Raw genomic sequence first — 20,939 nt, 5'->3', positions numbered from 1 at the left:
CAATTTTTTTTTTAAACCTTCACGAAGTCGTCTGAAGGTATAAAATGCGCAACGCGCATACCTCTTTCTCGTGCCATTCTGGCCCAACTTCCTTGGGGTCGTCGTTCTGTCACCTATTATAGCCAGTACAAAGACCAGCTAGCTGCAATCGCAGCGTACGAAACGACACAATGGCACTAGTCATAATTACAACCGCTGATACTGTGACCAACAGACGTCCCGCTATACAGGGTGTTTCAAGAAATGTGTCCAACCTTCTCAAAAAATCAGGAAAATGCGATATTTGCTCGGGGCTTTCAGAATTGCTTTTTCTGTAGCGGCAGGAATTTTAAGGTAGATAAGGACATCATTTAGGACAATAATTAAGAATGTTACATTAATTAACTTTTTAATTAGTCGAGATAGGTGATTGTGTCAAATGGGAGGATTGAAGTTCTTCACGCGAGAAGCCCATCCGAGCATTGAGATTTCGAAAAAGCGGCCTCTAGTAATTATTGTGGCGTAATGAAATTCAACGAAATGCAACGGCTTTCAACAGCGAAAGCCATCGAATTCGGTTGAATTTCGTTACTTCGTAATTACTACTAGAGGCCGCTTTTTCGAAATCTGAATGTTGGGATGGGTTTCTGGCACGAAGAACTTCAATTCCCCAATTTGACACAGTCACCTAACTCCGCTAATTAAAAAGTTAATTAATTTATCTTTCTTAATTACTGTCTCAAGTCATGTCTCTAACCATCTTAAGATGCCTAGCGCTACAGAAAAAGTCATTCACTCATTTTAGACGTCTCAGAAGAATATGGCAGTTGCGTTCTTCCATGTTTCTGTTTAGGTTTTGCCATTGAATTTGGTTGAATTTCATTACATCGTAATTATTACTAGATGCCACTTTTTCGAAATCTCAAAGTTGGGTTTGGTTTCTGGCATGAAGAACTTCAATTCTCCCATTTGATGCAACCACCTAACTCCACTAATTAAAAAGGTAATTAATTTAACTTTTTTAATTACAGTCCCAAATAATTTCTTTAAGCATCTTAAAATCCCTGCCACTACAGAAAAACCAATTCTGGAGGCAGCAATCAAATATCGCATTTTCCTGATTTTTTGAGAAGGTTGGACACATTTCTTGAAACACCCTGTATATAGAAGACGGTCGCGCATGTTCTGAACAGAGACGAAACTATAAGAGAAACATGCACGTATACGATACACACAAGGTCAGCTAGAGGCTGAACAGACTGTGTATTCGTTATACTGCGCGCATCATCGCGACAGGACACACGCGGAAGCAGCCCGTCCGATATTTCCCCGCATTTCCCGCGCTGCCTTCACGAACGACGGCGCACAAAAGAGCGCCCATCGCGGAGACGAAAAGAACAAAGAGCCGTCCAAGCAGCGCGGGGAACTCACGCGCATCGCGTTCGACTGACGGCTGATAAAACTGGTTCCGGAGCGGCTGCATATACCGCACAGATCCCCGCGTAGGCCGCCGACTGCACTGAATGGAGGGCGGGCTCGACCGCAAAGAGCGCGCCGAGGAGGCGGCCGCGCCACTAGGTCAAGATCTGCGCTGCTTGCCCATGAAACGCCGCACGGATCGCGTATGCATCCGTATTACGGCTGCGCGTGTCTAAGGTGACATTAATTTCGAGAAAAGGTCAAGCTCCAGTATTCTCCCATTTCCTGCGAAAAAACACTCTGCTTATCAAAAGCTGAGTGATCAATGAGGCCAATCGAGAATGCTACTAAATGGGTATGCTTCGAGGACAACACTGTTCCTATTAGTCGATTATTTACGAAGCAGCAGCCCATCACTTCCGCTACAGTCTGGCACAATAAGCTCGCAGAGAACACCAGGCAAAAGTAAAGTCCATGTATAATAATAATAATATAATAATATCTGGGATTTTACGTCCCAAAACCACGATATGATTATGAGAGACGCCGTAGTGGAGGGCTCCGGAAATTTCGTCCATCTGGTGTTCTTTAACGTGCACCCAAATCTAACTACACGGGCCTCTACCATTTCGCCTCCATTGAAATGCGACCGCCGCGGCCATCGAACCCGTTAAAGTCCATGCAGTACTTGCGAACGTGAATGATCATGGCACCATTGTAATTATATAAATAATTTGCGGCCAACGAATCGAAGCCTACGTGGTCTTTACAAAAAGCCGTATACGGTTCCACGTATACGGTTCCACGTGGCGCTTTCCCGACACCGTTCCCTGCGCGATACAGATATGGTTACGCAATATTATAGGCACTAAACGGAGTCCAGAGGTGAAAATGAACGCTATATAGCCTGGAAGATATCGCAGCATTATCATACAACCCACATTATATGCGGTAGCGACAATCGAGACACTTTTAAAGACAACTACGCAATAGATACACACGAAATAAAAGGTGCAGATGCAACATGGTCGCTACTGTTATATCGCTTCAGAACAATGAATGTGCACAACGACCGCAACGTGAGCACGCCCGCTCAGATGACGAATGAAAGACGTCTCCAAGCGTAGCAACAGACTTCTCTTCCCAGTGCATATATACCCAGCTCATGAGCAGGCTTCGCTTGATGCCAAAAGCGGTATACAGTTCTGAGCAAGCACGACTTTTGCGGTTTAGTCGTAGGATTTTACGTTCCGGATGGAAGAGTCGCAAAACATGGTCAGTCTGGTACAGTGATAAGCTTTCTTAACGTCCAGGGCCTTCAGGTGAGCCTATATGGCTGCGAAACGACAAATGTGCCCCATGAGAAGCTTCTATATTACACGTCCAGTTTGGCCAGCTCAAAATGGAGGTGTTGTTAGGGAGACCCACTCCTCGCCGAAAGTTGGAGCGAGCAACATAATGTTAGCAGGCAAATTATGATGTACCTGGTCGGACTCAAACGTGTTGAGATTGTCTCACATGCGTATAGCAGAACATCACGGCACAACTATATAAAGAATTATTTACGGATGACTGCATGGCATACAAATACAGTTTTCTTTAAATAGTCCAAACATACAAGCCAGACATGGATGTACTAAGTGATATTAAACTGCTTACTACAAGTCTTATAGGTGGACTAAATCTGAGGTAAATAATATTAAAGATAGGTATGCAACCAATGGAAGATTACTAAATGTGTATTGAATGCACTGCGAACCGCCGCATCGACAAAATTTGCAACGAAACTTCCAAGGGTCCCTGAAGACGCAGTAATTCATGTCATTCATGTCAACAGTTAAGCCAACAACTAGCATGTTCCCACACTTTGTTCTCAGGATTGGCTCCGTCTAATAGATATATATACATAATCTTGGAAAAGAGTCGGGGCTGCCAAGTGTCATCAAGAAGACGCTCGAGGTGGGAACGTCGCGCGTGTAGAAATTTGGCGGCGGCGGGCGTGAATTGGTTCGGGCCACTTCCGCGAGGAGCGCCCACAAAGAGGAGGTCGCGCAGTGTCCGCTCGGAGAGCGGCCGGATCCCGGAAGACAGCGGAGCCGACATCTCAAGATCGCGGGGCGTCCGTTGCGGCCAGCCAGGCCATATCGCTCCGCCTAATGAGGGGCTTCGCCTGGATGCATGGGGCGAAGCTCCGCGCCTATTCTCCGCCGGGGCCAGCGCTCGGACTGATGGGCGCGTCGAACAGAGGCGCAACCGGTTTCTTTTCTTTGTCTCGTATGATTTATGCCTTTTTCCCGTGGAACAAATGAATTCTTTTCGCCGCCGGTCTATGGCTAGGCACGACGAAACAGACGCCGCGTGATGATGATGACTATCCTGCAGCAGGTGGGGGGCTTCCTATCGCAGCAGGAAGGCTTCCCTGCGGCTAAATACGTTATACGCTGCAGGTGAGCGCACGGCTCCCTGCATCGCTCGCGCCTCGCAATGAAGCTGCGCTTAACAGTGCTCCGATCAAATGCCTCAAGGAAGCTAAATATCGCGGTGAACAGTCGTAAAGGGCAAGATGGACGGATTTCCCTGGTTTCAACGTTAGTGAAACTTGATTATGTTGACGTAAATGCGTGCAATTGAAGCCAGGCTCTCGACGCGAATAGTGAGGACCCGTTCTCGGTCGGCGACTATCGAGAATGACTATTGTCAGTGCGCGTCGCTTAACCAGATCGAGTAGCGGTGGATGCCGTGAAGCAACAGTTGTGAGCGCATAGACTTCCCGTCAGCGTTATTTTCACGCCACGCTGCTGTCGAGGGCAGACCGGAGAAAAAGCCGTGACGTCAACGAACACCCGACTGCAGGTTCAGCGCCGAATGTTACGCGCCGCGCGCGGAAGTATATCGCCGAAAGCGGTCGACCGAGAAGGCGCGGCCCCGTTTCTATGAGCAGCGCGTCCGCGATGCGGTGGTGGCAGCTCTCGTGTTAATTACGCACTCTGAGATATATATATACACATCGAGTCCAGAACAAAAGCGCAAAACGGACGCACGAGGTATATATACGTGCACATGTCGAGCACATTTAGGACACGGCACCATATTTCAAAATCCGGCGATGACGCAAGCAATAGCCCCTTTATACAGGCGCCTGCTCCGTTAAAATCGGCAATGCATTAGCCAGCATTTATCGCTTTTATATGCGCACGCACCGGTGCGCTCGTTTTGCCTTAAAGCGAGCGCCATAACACTGATCAACGCTCGTCGAACAAGGGATGTCGGCCAATGTTTCCACAATGGGTCGTCGTCCATGAGGTCACTGGCATGTCCCCCCTGCCGAAACGCTTGGCTACAGCGACAATCATTGTTCCGTCATAGTTTAATCACCTAAAGCATCCATTTTCCTGTGAGCTTTTCTTTGGACGTGCAGCGACAGTGACCTACGCTCGCGTAAAAAAGAAAGAAAAAAATGTCCACAGCGTAATCGACAGCAGCATAACATACAAGTCAGCTTATGCACCCCCCCCCCCCTCCGCTGAGTACAGGGCTGGTACAACATAAGATACGTTGCGGAATTACTTCTCTTTCGATAAGGCTTACCCCGCGTTGATCATCACACTAAAAAAAAAAAAAAAGGAAAAAAAAGGTGTCCTTTTACTCTTCTTTGTTACACATGTGACTCTCAGATATATAACTCTCTTTAGAGAGTCACGTTGACTCTCTTTATGAAAGTCGTGGGACGCACAATTTTCCAAAAGAGAGTTAGCGTGTCTTTTTAAAGAGAGTTATACATCCCAAGACTCTCCTAAAGAGAGTGAGCGTGCCTCTCTAAAGAGAGTTATAGATGTAAGAGTCACATGTGTAGCAAGCAAGAATCAAAGGACACATTTTTTTCTTAGTGATTAGTGAAAACAAGTTTCAGGCTATTCGAAAAAGAATGCGTAAATAAATTTAACTTGGGAAAGCGGAGTTTTCACGTTGCGCAGTAAACATACATTATATTAGAGTTTATATCAAAAATGGGTTAGTCTTTATATATATTCTGTTCATCGAAAAGACAAGCTGTTAATAAGGATCGAGCGAAGTAAACACGGTAAACTTGGGAACGTGTACCGTCGCAAAAAAATTATGCAGGACTTCGCGAGGGAGTCGTCAAGGGACGTCATCTGAAGGGCGCTTTACATATGGCGGTCAAATGCGTTCCAGCAAGCGGCTTCACCAGTGCAACAAGGGACGCATTCATAGAGCTCCCATAATTCAGCAACGACGGGCCCTGCCTTCAATTAAACCAGGATAGTAGCGTCGCCGCGTAGCGCTAACTCGAGCAGCATCGGCTAATCAGGCCCTCTACCTGTGCCCAGCATCAGAAGAGCGCAGCGGGATGGAGGGAGGGTGCCGCATGGCGTGCTGCGGGCAAACGTCGGCCCCGCACCTAGCTCGCTCAGCGCGTGCGATTCACAGCAACGTTCAGTCTGCTGAGGGGCGCCACGGTTCACGTACTGTAACACAATGGCGTAATGGGAGAGAAGAGAGAGAGAGAGAAAAAAAAAAGAAGGCGCCATCCGCGCTCAGCGAACGTGACGAAATGCCCCGGCGTGAACCGCAGCGTCAAGCCGCCAGAGGCACAAGACCGCTTACCGCGAGCGCGAGTAGTGCGCGCGGGCGGTGCATTATAAAAGCCTTTCTCAACCACTCTTCCTCCGCCCTTTCCCCGCTCCTGGCTCGTTTCGTAAGCTGTACAGACATGTTACACGAACAAGGGAACGGATGCTGCGTCTAACGTTCCTACAGATAACGGCCTCGACGCATAAGCGAGCAAGGTGAAGCGCACGGCCAGACTCGTACGTTGAACCCGTGTTCGTGATCGCACCCGCGAGGTTTAAAACGCCACCGAATGCCCTATGTCCACTTGTTTCAAGTGTTCCGGGAACGCTTCCAGGATTCGCGGCTATTGGTCGCAGAAGCATGCTGTGTCCGCACCGTAGCCGCCCGCGAGTCAACAGAGATGAGGCGTTGTCAACGGGCATTACGCAACCAGTGACAGTGTCAGTAAAGGGAGGTATACGCCACACTGGCAGACCAGAATAAACGGCGGATAAGCAAATCGTCTATTCAGAAGCACGTTTGCGTAATAATGACAACGACATTCCTATGCGGATATTTCTCTCAGCCAGATAGACGTGTAAAACTTCACCTGCAGTTGGCATTCGCAGCTCGAAAAGGCATCGCTGCCGAATGAAACGCAGCACGAGGCTCCGTGCTCCGCCCACGAATACGCGGGTCCATTAAAGAACGCCCTCCGCGGCAGTCAGCGGAGCTTGGCAGCCTTCACCGTCCAATGGCCAGACCGAAGACAGAAGGCTTGCCAGGCACGCACATCAGTTTTATCACCCCCGTGCGCCCATAAAGCGAAGGACGACAGCGCAATGAAACGCGCAGAGGAAACCTCGAAGCTAAGAACGGCCAACAGCTGAGGCCACGGTGCGCTACGGGGGCAATTACGAGAACTCAGATACCACGCTGTGCTCAACGCTACCCGATCAAGGTGATGATTAACGAAGTGAGCAAGCGAGCCCACCTCTGGTAATTAAGTGATCGAACGATTAAGATACAGATGCATTTAATTTGTCCAGCACGCACTCGAGGGCTCTTCGCGAACAGGACTTCCCGCATGGGAGAATTATTGCGCCGACAATCCACGCGCAAGCAGCGAGGCCTTGTTTACGTACGCGCCCGCGTGGGCGAGTCCAATGGCTGCCGGCGGCCATTGTGCCGCCGACCAAATGCGCGCGCGCGCACGGTTGGCGCGAAACATGCGGCTGCTGACAACACAAGACGACACGACTCAGCCCCACACAGGCCAGATGTGCCTTCCTGTAAAAGTGTGCTGAGTAATAACGCGCGCATGGCAGGCGGAGGTGCGTCATGCAGCGCGATGGAGACGTGTATACACCAAAAATGTATACACACACAACAGCGCACGATAGCTGCGGCAGTCACGTCGATGCGAACGAGGCAGATCCGGGTGTACTGTTTTTGTTTCTACATCGTCATAACGCACCGCAAAATGATTACGGACGATTTGGACCGGCGCTGCTGTGACTCGATAGCCGTGACCACATCGGGCGTTGATGCCACGGGATCGAGCGATCTGTCTCCTCGCTTTTCATGTTGAACCTACCGGAAGCGCCTTCTTCGAGCCCTGCAGCAATGCTTCTTGGAGAACAGAGACGCGGGTACCTCGAAAATGAGCGACCACAATCGTGTGCGGAAGGTGCTCATGCACGTTAAGGAGTACCGGCATGAATCCCCTCCAGCGCGTATCCCATTGCGACACGGCGTCCTCGTTTGGGGACGCGAACTTCGGAGGCGCGTCCCACACCGCGTGTTTCTTCAAATGGCCTGAAACTCAGTGTGCACATTCGTGCAAGCTTCCTGATTGGACAACTAGCGGTCATTTAACTTCATTGTCCTGCGTATTGCTGCAGAGGATCACTTTGCTGGAGACACTATCGTGTTAGACGATCGTTCGACGTGCCGCGTTCCAGGACCAACGTCAAGAGTTTTTTTTTTTTTTTCTCCGCTCGAAACTAATACAACCAAAAAGGAAGGTGTGCATGCTTTTCGGGCCTAATAGTTGATTCTTTTTATGCAAGTATTGAAGCTGACTGATGGCAGAATAATTAGATATTTAGTCACACCCTAACATTATTACTGAAACTCACACAAAACAACACATTCCTTCGTTTTCTTTCTTGGAATGTAATACTGAGTGCCTTCGAATCATGTCATGCGAATTTGACGCATTTGCAGACAGCGCATCATAATGCGTGTCTGAAGGGGGTATAGATTGAGCGAGTTTTGGAGGTCATTGCCGATGCACTGACAATAAAAATAAAGCAAAGGAAGACGAGAGATGAAAGCTTTCAAAAGTAACGCGGAGTATAGGGGACAATATTTGTAGTGTAGTAATTATGATATAAATGTAAAGAAATTAAAAGGCACGAAAAGACAACTTGCTGCCAGTATAGATACGTTTTTTTTTATATTTTGTTAATTGCTCAATCACTTTCGTGACGCACCAGTTAGTAATTAATCAATTGAAATTTGAAGGAATACTTGTAATACGTTACTTTCTTTTCTCTGTAACCTGTACAATGGCAAGGCAAAACCTGTACAATGGCAAGGCAAACCGGCACGTCGGAACTTGCACTTGAGAAGAACACTATCCGTAGCGTTTAGTCGACAAGTGCCTATTACTTACTACTAGCGGACAAAGTTCGTGCGAATTTCTCGTTTTGAGTTTTGCAAGCAAACCACACCGCACGTAACGGCCACTCTTACGTCAGGGATAAGTGTGGCTTGTCACTGTATTAGTACTGCTTCTCTGCTTTTTTTTTTTTTTCCACCGGAAAAGGTTCTGAAATGTACCACTTTCTGTCCTTACTGCATTTAGAATACAGTCTCTTTTTACTGCGCAATCATTCAGTAAACCCGAGCAGAAAAGGTTCGATATTCATGACGTCCTATATAAAGCTAGTCCTGGCGTTCATATGTATGTCATCGCCACCAGTCTTCCGCTCTTTAGCCATATCTGACCTCCAAGTCTTCGCTCCGGGTAATATAATATAACCTAACCGTAACAACAATATTACTTTTAATGCTACCTCGAGTTCTAAAGTAATACACAATGTCATTTAACAAAGGCTTTTTTCAGACAATTTCATCTCCTGATGCGAATGAAGAGAAAAAACTGTTTTCATTTACCTTTATGCTCTACGTGCTGGAAAGCAGACTTGTACACGTTATAGTGAAAAAGCAAACGATCAAAATTAGAATTGCTTTATTAAAAATATAGTAACACTTACCGCTTGCTGTCCTACGCATTAGCTCATAATCATATCGTGGTTTTGGCACATAAAATCACAATTATTATTATTATTACTCCTATTAACAATTGCTTTTCAAAATTTTCGTCGCCCACCTGATCGCTCCTTTTCTATGTGACGAAATCGGTAGCGACAACTCGCTCGATGTGCGCACTGACTAGAAGGGGAGTATCGTGACACCATGCGCGAAAGACAATGCATGCTTGCTCAATGCCGCAATGCTCGAGTTTAGGCCATATCATATGAAGAGGAAAGTTTCGCTGTTGCTGGGGCTCTTGGAAATTGGTATACAGCCAGTCGAAAGCTGGAAAAAAAAAAAAAAAAAAGACGCCTCCCTGACGTAGGCCCTGCGACCCACTCAACAGATATGCGGTATATACGGAGATTGACTTGATTTAAGTTTGTGATCGGCATATACAGCGAGTACGTCATAGAAGCAAACGTAAAAAAAAAAAAAGAGACTTCACTACATCGCACTTACCTATGCGCAGCAGTAGTCTCAACGCGTCATCTTAACCAAAGCCATTTCTCTGCTCGACCTTCAGTCATTTTGTACAGCAGTAATAACACTCACTCTGGTTATATATCCAAAGCTTAAGAAGTAACCAAAGCCGCGCCGGAGCTTCCTAGTCCCATTATTGTTAAGCGAGGGTCTCATTGCAGTCACTCGACATTGGGACCCTCGCCTGCATAATACTAACCATGTACCTTTGTATTCGAAAGAAAATAATAAACTGAAACTAAATCAGACATTCTGCTTTCAGCGTTTAACGTGTGCTTGTGTGCATGCGTGCGTGCTGTTATGTATCTTGAAAAAGTATGCACGAAAACGAGAATCGACAAACGTGCGCGCGCAGAAAAAAAAGAAGGGGTTCACGTTTATCTTGTTGTGCAATACCAACATGTTTACGACGATGAAGGGCGTTCTTGCAGAGCGACCGATGCTGTACTAACAACGGTCGACAAGAATCAGGCACACCGACCCTTATACGACGCATGCATATACAATACTTCGTTAAGTGAGGACGCAGTGAGAAAGGTACAATGAGAGAGACAGAGAGGATAATCAGCAAATATAATGCAACGTATGCAAAATAAACAAAAAGTAGCAACCGAACAATGAGACGCGAGAAAAATAAGCCACTGGTTGCGCAATAACCGCGTCCACCCTGTGCCTTGAAACGAGGGCACGTATACACGCACGGAGACCACACACTGTCGCACGTTACAAAGGCCAATTCTTCCTTTCTCATGCATGCCACTGGCGCTACTGCGTCGCTGCAGGGGGGCCTGTTTTGCTAGCTGCGTAGATGTCCATTCTCTTGTTCCTCCCCCTCCAGTGCACGCAGCCGGACTTGTTCAGGCGTTGTCGTCATGCTGCCCCCTCTCCCTCTATTGGACACGCATCAAGAAGCGGCGAGAGCATCAAACTCAGATGCATCTTGTTACGTGCAGAACAACGGCCAAGCTACCGCTATACAATGGAACCAAATAGCCAGAGGGCCACCATGGGCGAACGACGACTCCCCAGCTGGCTCTGACAACAAGAAAAACGAAGAATAAAGTCTAGCTAGCGCGCGATGACCGCGTTGCGCGCATAAATGGAACGCAGGCAGCTAGCATCGGGAGCTGCCTGAGGCATCAGAAGCAACATGGATTGCAACCTGACTGTCCATGAAGCTGCTAAATCTTAGCATCGAGTGAAAGGCACCGCGCAAAGAATGCATGACAAAGTCGGGGGCAATATGCGCGAGCAAAACCGTTGGATCGCGTAAAAATTTCGCAACAAAACGGAATACTTTCACTTATACGAAAATCTCTCAAATATCTATATACCACAGTTAACCAAGCTAGCTTATGACCGTATACTGCTCGTAGGTTCCCCGGGCTCATCAGAGGAAGAAATACATGCTAATAAGGCGGCAATAGGGGCTAGTTGGTACGTCTTCATGCTTGTGATGCGCTGCAGGTAGACACGGACCAAAAAACGAGGAAACAACACAGGGTGATGCGCAACACAGGGTCTTGTCGACCGGTGTTGCGCATCACCCTGTGTTGTTTCCTCCTTGTTTGGTCCGTGTCTACCTGCAGCGCATCACAAGCATGAAAAGGAAGAAGGAACGAATTGCTGCTTTCTTCACCATTCGCATACTAAATAACGATATTGAGCTACCTGATGTGCAGTATTGCGCAGACGTGAACACAGCGACAGAAATGTGAATGATATTCTCAAATGTGGCGCAATGCGAAGGTTGTGGTTTCGGTCTCCAACGGCGGAAAGGTTTTCTTTCTTTTTTTTCATTTTCGTTCCTCTTTATCGCATGATTACTACACCTCAATTAAACAATACAAATAACGCCCCCTATGCTTTACTTCGAATTCACAGTCTGTCAGCTTCATGCGGTTGCGTCTAACAAAAACAGGCCCCTCGATCCATTCCCTTTCTTTCCGTTCATATAAAGAGTATTTCATGTCCCTAACGTTTTCCTCATCTGATTAATTCCTCTCAAAAAAGGGACTGGTATGAGACAGGACGGTAATCCTCATAAGATTCGTCAAGAAAAGCACAGCAGACGGTGACTCATATAAGAGGTTATCCTTATGCACCACCTACTAACGGCGGTTACAGGCGTTATATACCTTAGCGATGTAACCGTGAGAAGCAAAAAGTAACTGGGAGCCAGGGCTGGGCAAAGATACTTTGAAATTGTATCGCGATACGATACAAGATACTCAGGCAAGAAATATTTGAGATACAGATACAAGATACTTCCGGAATAATTGTATCCGATACGATACTTCCGAATTGTATCTTAAGATACTTCGATACATTTGCAAATTTGCTCTTATAAATCGATATAATAAAGCAGGAAACGCTTATGAACAAAAATCTTAACTCGAAATTTTCTTAACTGCTACCAACTTTGTTTATTTTGAAAAAAATATCACTTTGTGTACCCAGATTTCTGTCATACTCAAGATATATTATAGTTTCATTCCGACACAACTCAGCTTTACATGACACCTCTTTTTACGCTGCGTTGTCAGTGGTTTTTGTTTGGCACTTTTGTAATTCATGGGTGCCGCTTCTCTACTTGCCCACCAGCTAGCGGGTTGGCATCTGAATACAAGAACGTCAACAAAAAGCCACCGCACGATGGCGCAAATACCGCTGTGCAGGTCCGTAAGCGTATTACCGTTTTCGCAATACCGAATCACCCGAAATGTGTAGAGAATAGGGATGCAGAACTATCGGTAAATTGACTATCGATATTGTAAACAAACTATCGATAGTACTACTATCGATAAACTATCGATAGTTGAATCGGTAGTACCATCGGTAATATTACTAGCGATATTACTGGCACGCGTGTTTATTGCTTTGTTGTGATGTATTCGGTTTCACCAACAAAGACTGTTAGCAGCGTTTGACGCAGACCTCGCCGCAATGTTTGACAAGCTTCGCGATTGTTTTACATTTTAAGATTACGCGCCGGACCCGAATATTCAAGTTTATTCGAAAGCTTACGCGAGCACCAGCGATAATGCTGGAAGGTCTGATGACTGTTGTATAAAAGACGAAGCGTTCTACCGATTATCAGGTTACTCGACGGCCGGCGACTGTTCTCGCCTCTATCAGTGCGCAGCGTGTATCGCTTGTATTCTGAGTTTTGATTTTCTGGGCACAAGTTCGACCAGATAAAGAGCTTCGTATTTCCCAGTCTTGCTGCAGCATTCTTCACCGTCACAACCACGTGACAAACTATCCATAGTGGTGCGAATAACGATGCTGTTGCTGGCTGGCCAAATTGCCAAAATATTCGCGATAGCCTACTATCAGCTTCGCTTAATTTATGAGCAATTCTCTGGCGAAAGAAATTTTTTGCGCAGTGAAAACGGCGGCATATGCCCATCAATAAATGCATATTTAAAAGCAACCAGTTACATCTTACAATTGCTAAAATTTGTTCTCGATAATGTTTTTCACAAATATATATATATATATATATATATATATATATATATATATATATATATATATATATATATATATATATATATATATTTGTGACACGCATCATGTTTACATTGAGGGCATAAAACTGCAATGATTTTGATATTCCACTTATCTGCTGGCCTAAAGCGTTCGTTAGCAACATATTCACTAACATGCAATCTTTCGAAATTTCTTCTCCGAGAGAACTGGTGGCGTAGACAAACATTTCAGGCGTATTGTAGTGGCACAAAGCTTTGCAGAATAGCACTGCCATTCACACTAATATCACGTAAAGCTCCGACTCTCTCTTGATTTGCAACAGCGAAAAACTATACGGTCACTTAAAAAAATAAAACCAATATATCTTAGTCAAATAGCAAGGCGATTCCGTATCAGTCACAGTGAATACGTTTACAGGTTGTTTCACGTAACTATATAATCAAATATCTAAAAAAGTGGTTAACCGCAACTGAATGAAACCAATGGAGTATAGTTTACCGTCAAGCATCGCTCATTGCAATATGTTTTATAATGCGCTTAATTGGTTGATTAACTGAGGTCAATTATGCAGCATTCTTAATATTCATTTAAGACCAAGTGGGTGCCATCACGTCGTAGTGGGCATTCCAAAACGACCGGTCCAATTTTTGGTGGTGACGTACATGCTGCGTGGTGATTTTTTTCCGATTTTAAAAGAAAGCACACGAAATATCAAATGAAACCACGGGACTGCGCCGCTCGTGCGCTACTGCGGCTGCAGCGCTCTAAAACGTGCTTCGAGCAAAACAACCGGAGCGCGAACTGTCAGCATATCGCTTCTAAGGGACGACGGCGCTTCCTTGCAGTGTTCGGTAGTCAGAAATGTTGACGCACTATGAAGCCGATGCCTAAAGCCGAAGCCGGTCATTTCGCCATGGTCCACGCGCCGGTTGTTTCGCTCGAAGCACGTTTAAAAGCGCTGCAGTAAGGCAGTCACGTGGTCATGTTTCGCGGGCTTTCTTTCAATGGGATGTAAACTGAGGACAGCAAAAATAGCACTCATGCATACAATCAAATTATGATCAAAAGAACCCCTTGAATAATTGAGCAGGAAGAACAAAGATACAGTCAGCCAAGATATCTTCTGTTAGTAAGTGCTTGTTCCCGCGGCATCTAGCATCAGCACAGGTGGAGCGACAGTTTTTTAGAATCTCATTTGCATATAAGTCAGTCTCATCGTATGTAAGTTGAACCTACATCCACGAGATCTCTTAAAGCGTTGTCAAATGAAAGCCGCGAGACGCAAAGAAACCCCATTCTTGCATTCTTCAGACTCCGTAACGAAGCACCAAGCAAGAGAAACTTCGATAACGACACTATAGAAGCATCAGAATGTTCGAGAAAGGTGGCGTTCGCGTTGGAGTACGTAGAACAGTACACTGTTTACGAGGAAGTGCCATGGCACGGACACAAGCAAAAAGAAAGAAAGAACAGCGAGAAAGCAAAGTTCGACTGCTCATAGACGTTCGCGGGCTTGTTTTTGTCGAGATCGCGCGAGCGCCAGCACGTGACCGTGCTTCACCAATAGGGACGCGCACACCTCATCGGCTGCCCTCGCTGGAAAACTCTGACAGATATATAAAATAATGTCACTGTCGTTAGTTTTATTCACGTAGCTTAGCAGCAGCAGTATCAGCTTGAGAAGCGTAGTTCAGCCACCGTTAATTGTTTCACTCGGTGTTGTTTCTATAGTAGTATCTTGTATCTTAAGATACACGATACATTATTGAATGTATCGCAAATACAGATACAGATAGTCGTCTTGCGAGACGTATCGCGATACAGATACAAGATACACAAGGAGTATCTAAGACAGTACCTAAGATACATGTATCTTCGATACTGCCCAGCACTGCTGGGAGCCATATACGGCAGTAACTAACGGCGCATGCCTATACAGCGCCAAGCGGAAGCTGACCGCGAAGAAGCGCGTCTGCACGCCGCTACCGCTCCCCGAGCTCCTTCTATGCACACACAATGGCCACCGGATGTGGGCTACGCTGGGCGATATACGCCTCTTCTGTGTTGACATTCTCCTTTGATGCACAAGACCGAATCTCTCAGCCAGGCGCACTGGTGACGCCACTGTTCATTTAATTTATCCTGTGGTCAACTGTATCGGCACCGACAAGCGACGCCGCACATCACGCAAAAATCCCGCTCTCGAATGAATGTCAACGCCAGTCAACGCGGTATGTACTGAGCGCGCCACGGAGCTTACGGCGTCTCCGTGGGCAGCTCTAACGGGAGCTCAAAAGAGCGGTAGTCGCTAAATTACATTAGCGAAGGTAAAAGCGAGGCCCTTCGTGCCACGGACATTGTTTATATTAGACCACGCAGTTCATGCTACTTTAGGTGACGCCCCTCGACGCCACGTCCGAACGTACGGGCTTGCGTGCAGCATTTCATGCGTTCAGTAAGCGCGAACTTCTGCACCAGACGGCCCAACTCCTCAGCGTTCCAACTCCGCCTGTCCACGACAGGGAATCGGACATCTGCGTCCAAATCGAGCACGCAACCGAAATCGCCCGGTGGGATTACCTGGTGCGAATCTAAATAACATGTATCCGAGGGATATAAGAAACCGAGTCGTTTTCAGCGAACCGCCAGCGAGGGCATGCGCCAGTATGTGACGAGGCCACCGGCTACAACCGTCGCGGCAGAGCGCCTTGCTTTTGTTTTGGGAAATGCTCAAACGAGAGCGCCGGCCGCACAGGTGGACAACTATCGTAAGAACTTACCTTCGTTGAAAGGGCGACCGTTTTAAATGCCGGAGTACTTATTAAAATTATGAAATATTAAAATTATGTATCATTAATAGGATTAACGCACTTTTTTTTCTTCTTTTTTTTCGAAAAAAAAAAACACATTTGCAGTGCACGTCTAATAGCTGTCCCAAGGACCTGCGAAGGCATGCGCCTGCGGATATAGACGAGTGAAGCGAATGAACTAAACCGATTGCGTTAATGATGCTACGCACAAGGACCTGCTCGTCACCACATACGTGACATATGTCGTGACGCGAATAGCCGCAAATGCGAACAGCCTCGTCACCACGCATGCGACAGAAAGGGGAATGTCCGCAGAGACCGCCACGCGGTCGAAACCCGTAGCGCCGTATACGCTTAAAAACCGCCACAAACACCGTACTCTTTTTCGATCGCATTCTTTTCGACAGCAACTTCGAGCCATTCTTGGAGCCTCTGGCGAGTCACCGTTACTTTCAAAAAAGTATATATGGCCAGACTCGTACCTCGCGAGAGGCTCCAATCGGCGTCAACTCTTGGCAGGCAGTTTGAGAGAAGGAGGGGGGGGGGGGGATGGACATGAATCAAGCCACGCGGCCATTCAGCAAGCTCTCCACGCGGACGGCCAGACGGCGAACGCACGGCGGCGGAAAGCACCCCCTTCGGGCCGTGGCCACCTGAAAGCGAGCCGCACTTCCGGGTCCGTCCGGCTGCACGCTGGCGACAAGCAGCAGGGGAAGGGGGGGGGCGGCGACTCGAGGTCGTCGAACTCCGCGCTGGGCACACGGCGGCTGCCGCTGGCTCTCGGCTCCCCTCCAATACTACAGCTTGCCTTCACGCGATCACTTCAGTGATCTCCGCGTCACGGGACCTGCTGGGGCGCACCGACAGTCGGGTGTCATCGATGAAAACGGCAGCACTCGCGATAGAATCGCGGCACGCGACACGTTACCGAACAACACAGCGTGAATCTTCGGCTTTCAAAATAGGTGACCTACTGTACACGAGCAGGCCGTCGCAGGCTTTCTTTAATACATTTTCTTTAACATCACGGCCACTTTATCGGAACCATTTTCGCAGAAAAAATTATGACGTCGATCCTTTTCCATGGCTGAGCGTTACAAGCCAGCGCTTCGAAGCTGGAAAAAAAAAATTAGTGAGTAAGTTCTAGAGCTTTGCGTGAAAAAAGCACGATATGGTTATGATGCACAGCGCAGTGGGGGACTCCAGATTAATTCTCACCACCTGGGGTTCTCTAACGTGCACCCAGACGTAGGTACACGAGCACACAGACAGAGCAATCTATAAGGGGAATGTACGGGTGACTCACGCGTGAGACTCCTTGTGGTAGACAGCCAGCATGCTCGCACGAAATGTCAAGTCGTAAGAGTTACTTTCACCTCTCACTTAAGGAATTCCCAAGGACTCGTGGACAAGGTTAATAGAATTTCATGCTCCTTGGCCCCTGCACGCAAACTATCTAAACGATATCCATGCGGTGCCAGTAGCCCCATTGGCACCATATGGATCATTTGATGCACAGGTATGGACAGGGCCTCAGTATGTGCAAGAGAAACGATGTAAACGAATACACACGGAGGTAAGAGCCAGTCGGACGGACGACAGGGGAAATGAACAACCCGAGCTAGTCATTATACGAAACTAAAGCACATCAGTCGATAAGGATGGCAATGTATAACCGATCAGATATCTAAGCACATATATACGTGCTAAAGCATCTCATTCTTGTATACGAAGAACAGCAATATGTACACGGGAGCCAAACAATCCGTTAAGAAGAAAAGATGACGTCGCGAAGGACCGCTTACACGCTGTCCAACTAAATGTATGGAAGAGTGAAGAAAAAAAGATGCAGGAGCGCCCCACTGCGGATGTCACATAGTGCGTAGCATTATTCGTGGTGACTTATTGGGATTTTAAAAGTCACTATGCCCTGCGAAATGCTTCCAACCAATGCGATTACGTGACTGTCAGGAAGGACGGCTAGACGCGGAGACTCATAACTCGTAACCCATGAGACGCATATCACACTGCCTGCATGATTGGTCCACTATGCTGTGACATTGTACGCAGTGTCGGTGTGGCGATCAGACTGGGTTGATCCTGGAGATAGTACAATAATGGAGTGCCCCTTGCAGATGAGAGACCGAACATGCAGGTGATACAGACCAAAAACTTGAGAAAGGAGGCATACTGAAGTTTGCTTGTTATCACGCGTATTTCTTGCACTGACTATATTCGGGTATCGTCTGTCGTTTCACTGCGTAATTGCCTATAGAGAAGCGAGTCGTCAACCGGCACACTTGCAAAGGCAGTGCAGATGGGGCTATATAAGCCTCGAGTGGTAAGTACGATATCACAACAGGCTTTTCGTTATACGAAACACCAATATTTTGGTCGAACTGCACCTGACAAGTACCAGGGAGACTAGCCATTAAAGAATGCCACGAATTTAAAATAATCCACGTACATACTATATGGCTGCGCCTTCTTAAAAGCAGTCCTGGACGAAATAAGCGACTAAACTGTGCTGGTAACATTCCTGCTCAGCGGGCTCTCCTTGCTCGACTCTGCGTCCGAAAATGCAACGAGGCGCAGCACTCCAAACAGGCTCATCATCCCTTCGCTTTCTCCTGAAATTAAGCCGACCAAGCGACAAGGAGGCACACCGCTGCTTACAAACGTCAGAGCGGCACCACGTCGGCAACGATGGCGGATAAGCTTGGAAGAATTCGCTAAGTGACTCGCGGGCACACAGACTCGCCAACCGAAACACCTCGCGGTCCCGTGGGTGCTTTCGCCCGCGGAACCGAAACGTGGCCGCCTCTCGTCCGCACTGAATCGGCACGCTGGGCGCGCGACCTTCACCGTGGCGCGCGGGGTCGAGCCGGGAATCGAGCCCGCAAAGCTCGTTTGACCTAGCAGTGCGGTGTAACCACCGCGTAATGCGAAGGTACACAAAACGGTGCGGTTGCGCGGGTAGCCGAGCACCGGTGAGCTGGATAAGAATAAAAAATAATAAAAAAAAAGAAACGCGCGCGCCCGGCCATCGCGCAGGCGCCACTGCGCGCTCCACTGATCAAAGACCTGCTCTGGGACCGCTCCGAGGAAACGGTTATCGAGCACCCGCTCTCGCCCACATTTTGCACACGCGCAACACATTGTTCGGCCACGAAGCACATAAGACGAGGGCCACATTTCCTCGGCCCAGCCGCGTCCTCCGGCGAGCGCCCGCGCACAAAAGAACGAAGGAATTCTGCGTGTGCGCGCACGCGGCCTCCGAATTTTCGGTCTTCGGGCTGCGCACCGAGACGTGAGCGCTGAATTGCGCCCAAAACTGCAGCGTTGCAGAAAATAGCCAGCGCACGGTAACCGATGAGGCGCCACATTCAATTGGGGAGACAGAAAGGGGCGCCAAGCACGAGAGAGGAGAGGGAAACGGGGCCACCAAGGAACAAGGAGGGGGGGGCACTCGGCCCCGAAACAAACGTGCCAGTCACAGCGGCAGAGCCTGAGCGCTGCGGATGTGAACCCATCGAGAGACAGTCGTTATCCGCCCATAACGGGGCCCCTGCGGAGGGGCTACACCTTGCGTCGCTGTGTGCCAAAACGCTTCGATACATTCACAACGCGCGCAGCTGTATCGTTTGAAATCTGGAGGGTATAACGTCTTGATGAACACTCAAGACAGATGCGCAACACCTGTCTTGGTATTCGCTCAAGACGTAACCAAGTGACTTTCAGCGATAAGTGTGTACTCACCATGATGCAGTTGGTCTTGCCAATGGCCCACAAGTTGACCTTGTTGTCCTCGCCGCCGGTGACCATGACGCGGCCAGATTTGTGGCCAATAGCGAGGCATTTTACTGTCGAGCCGTGAGCGACGAACTCTTCTGCAACGTGAAAAAAAAGAAAAGACGGAAATTAATTAAAGGTCGCGTGAGCGGTCATTAACCAAAAACATGCACCATACTAAAGGCGCATAATATATTCATATAAATAGGTGTCTACGTACTATGATTGAACGCGCGACTCGACAGCCAGGAATAAAAACACATGATTACAGCCATACACAACGCTAGGGAATACCGTACGGTGACAAAGAAACCATGCATCACAGAAAACGCGCGTCAGAAAAAAATCTGAAGATAACATCAAAGCTTATTAACTCAACATGCACTAATTACATCATCCGTAACAGCTGTAGTAAAACAGAAAATGGGGAACAAACGCACGATGAAACATATCTGTTACACCAGCGAAAAGAAACTGGCCACGCGAGGACACATAGCGACAACGGCTGTTTCCGAGACGCTCTGACATGCCTATGATGATGCGCCGGGCGCAGGCAGTCGTCAGACACCGACGAGCAACGCGAGCGCACTCGCCGGGTCAATCTCCGTTCGAAGCCTCTCCATGCGTGAAACAATACAGTTTGCGTGTCACGCCGGTAGTGCCTGACGCGCAGCTTAGTACGTAAGCAGAAGCAGCGACAATGCGGGATGCAAAGTCCCGAACAAAGGGGGCACGCCAGTTTCGAAAGCCGTCGCACCAGACTGACGACGCGACGACTGCCAATGACTGAATCTGATACGCCGCATTACCAATCGGGCGCGTAAGTATAAGCCAGCGTATAATACTCGTACCACGTTCCTTTTGGGTGGATGTGAAGTTCTAGCAATAAGTCAGGAAATCCTGCTTCGCGCACATCAAGGAAAGATCGTCTTAACAATCGCCAGTGCCTAGGTTAAATATTTTAGAGTGCGGAAGTGTCAGAGTAGCGATTAGACTTTGCCTTGTCCCGTCAGAGTATAAACCATCAAGGAAATCGACGCTTTCCTGACAAATTCACAAACCGCG

At 47.8% G+C, this 20,939-nt stretch overlaps 1 protein-coding gene across 3 annotated transcripts in view; it reads right to left on the bottom strand.

Moving 5' to 3' along the window:
• Window positions 1-20,939, bottom strand: part of LOC119378893 (katanin p80 WD40 repeat-containing subunit B1) — a 198,405-nt gene that overhangs the window by 122,317 nt on the left and 55,149 nt on the right. For all 3 annotated transcript variants that reach the window (XM_037647953.2, XM_037647954.2, XM_037647955.2), the window contains exon 2: window positions 19,842-19,972. In XM_037647953.2, the coding sequence (XP_037503881.1) occupies window positions 19,842-19,972 (131 nt within the window). The remainder of the gene's footprint in view (window positions 1-19,841; window positions 19,973-20,939) is intronic.

This window comes from Rhipicephalus sanguineus, chromosome 1 (genome assembly GCF_013339695.2).
Source record: "Rhipicephalus sanguineus isolate Rsan-2018 chromosome 1, BIME_Rsan_1.4, whole genome shotgun sequence".
NCBI lineage: Eukaryota > Metazoa > Arthropoda > Arachnida > Ixodida > Ixodidae > Rhipicephalus > Rhipicephalus sanguineus.
This window is presented reverse-complemented; position numbering and strand designations above follow the sequence as displayed.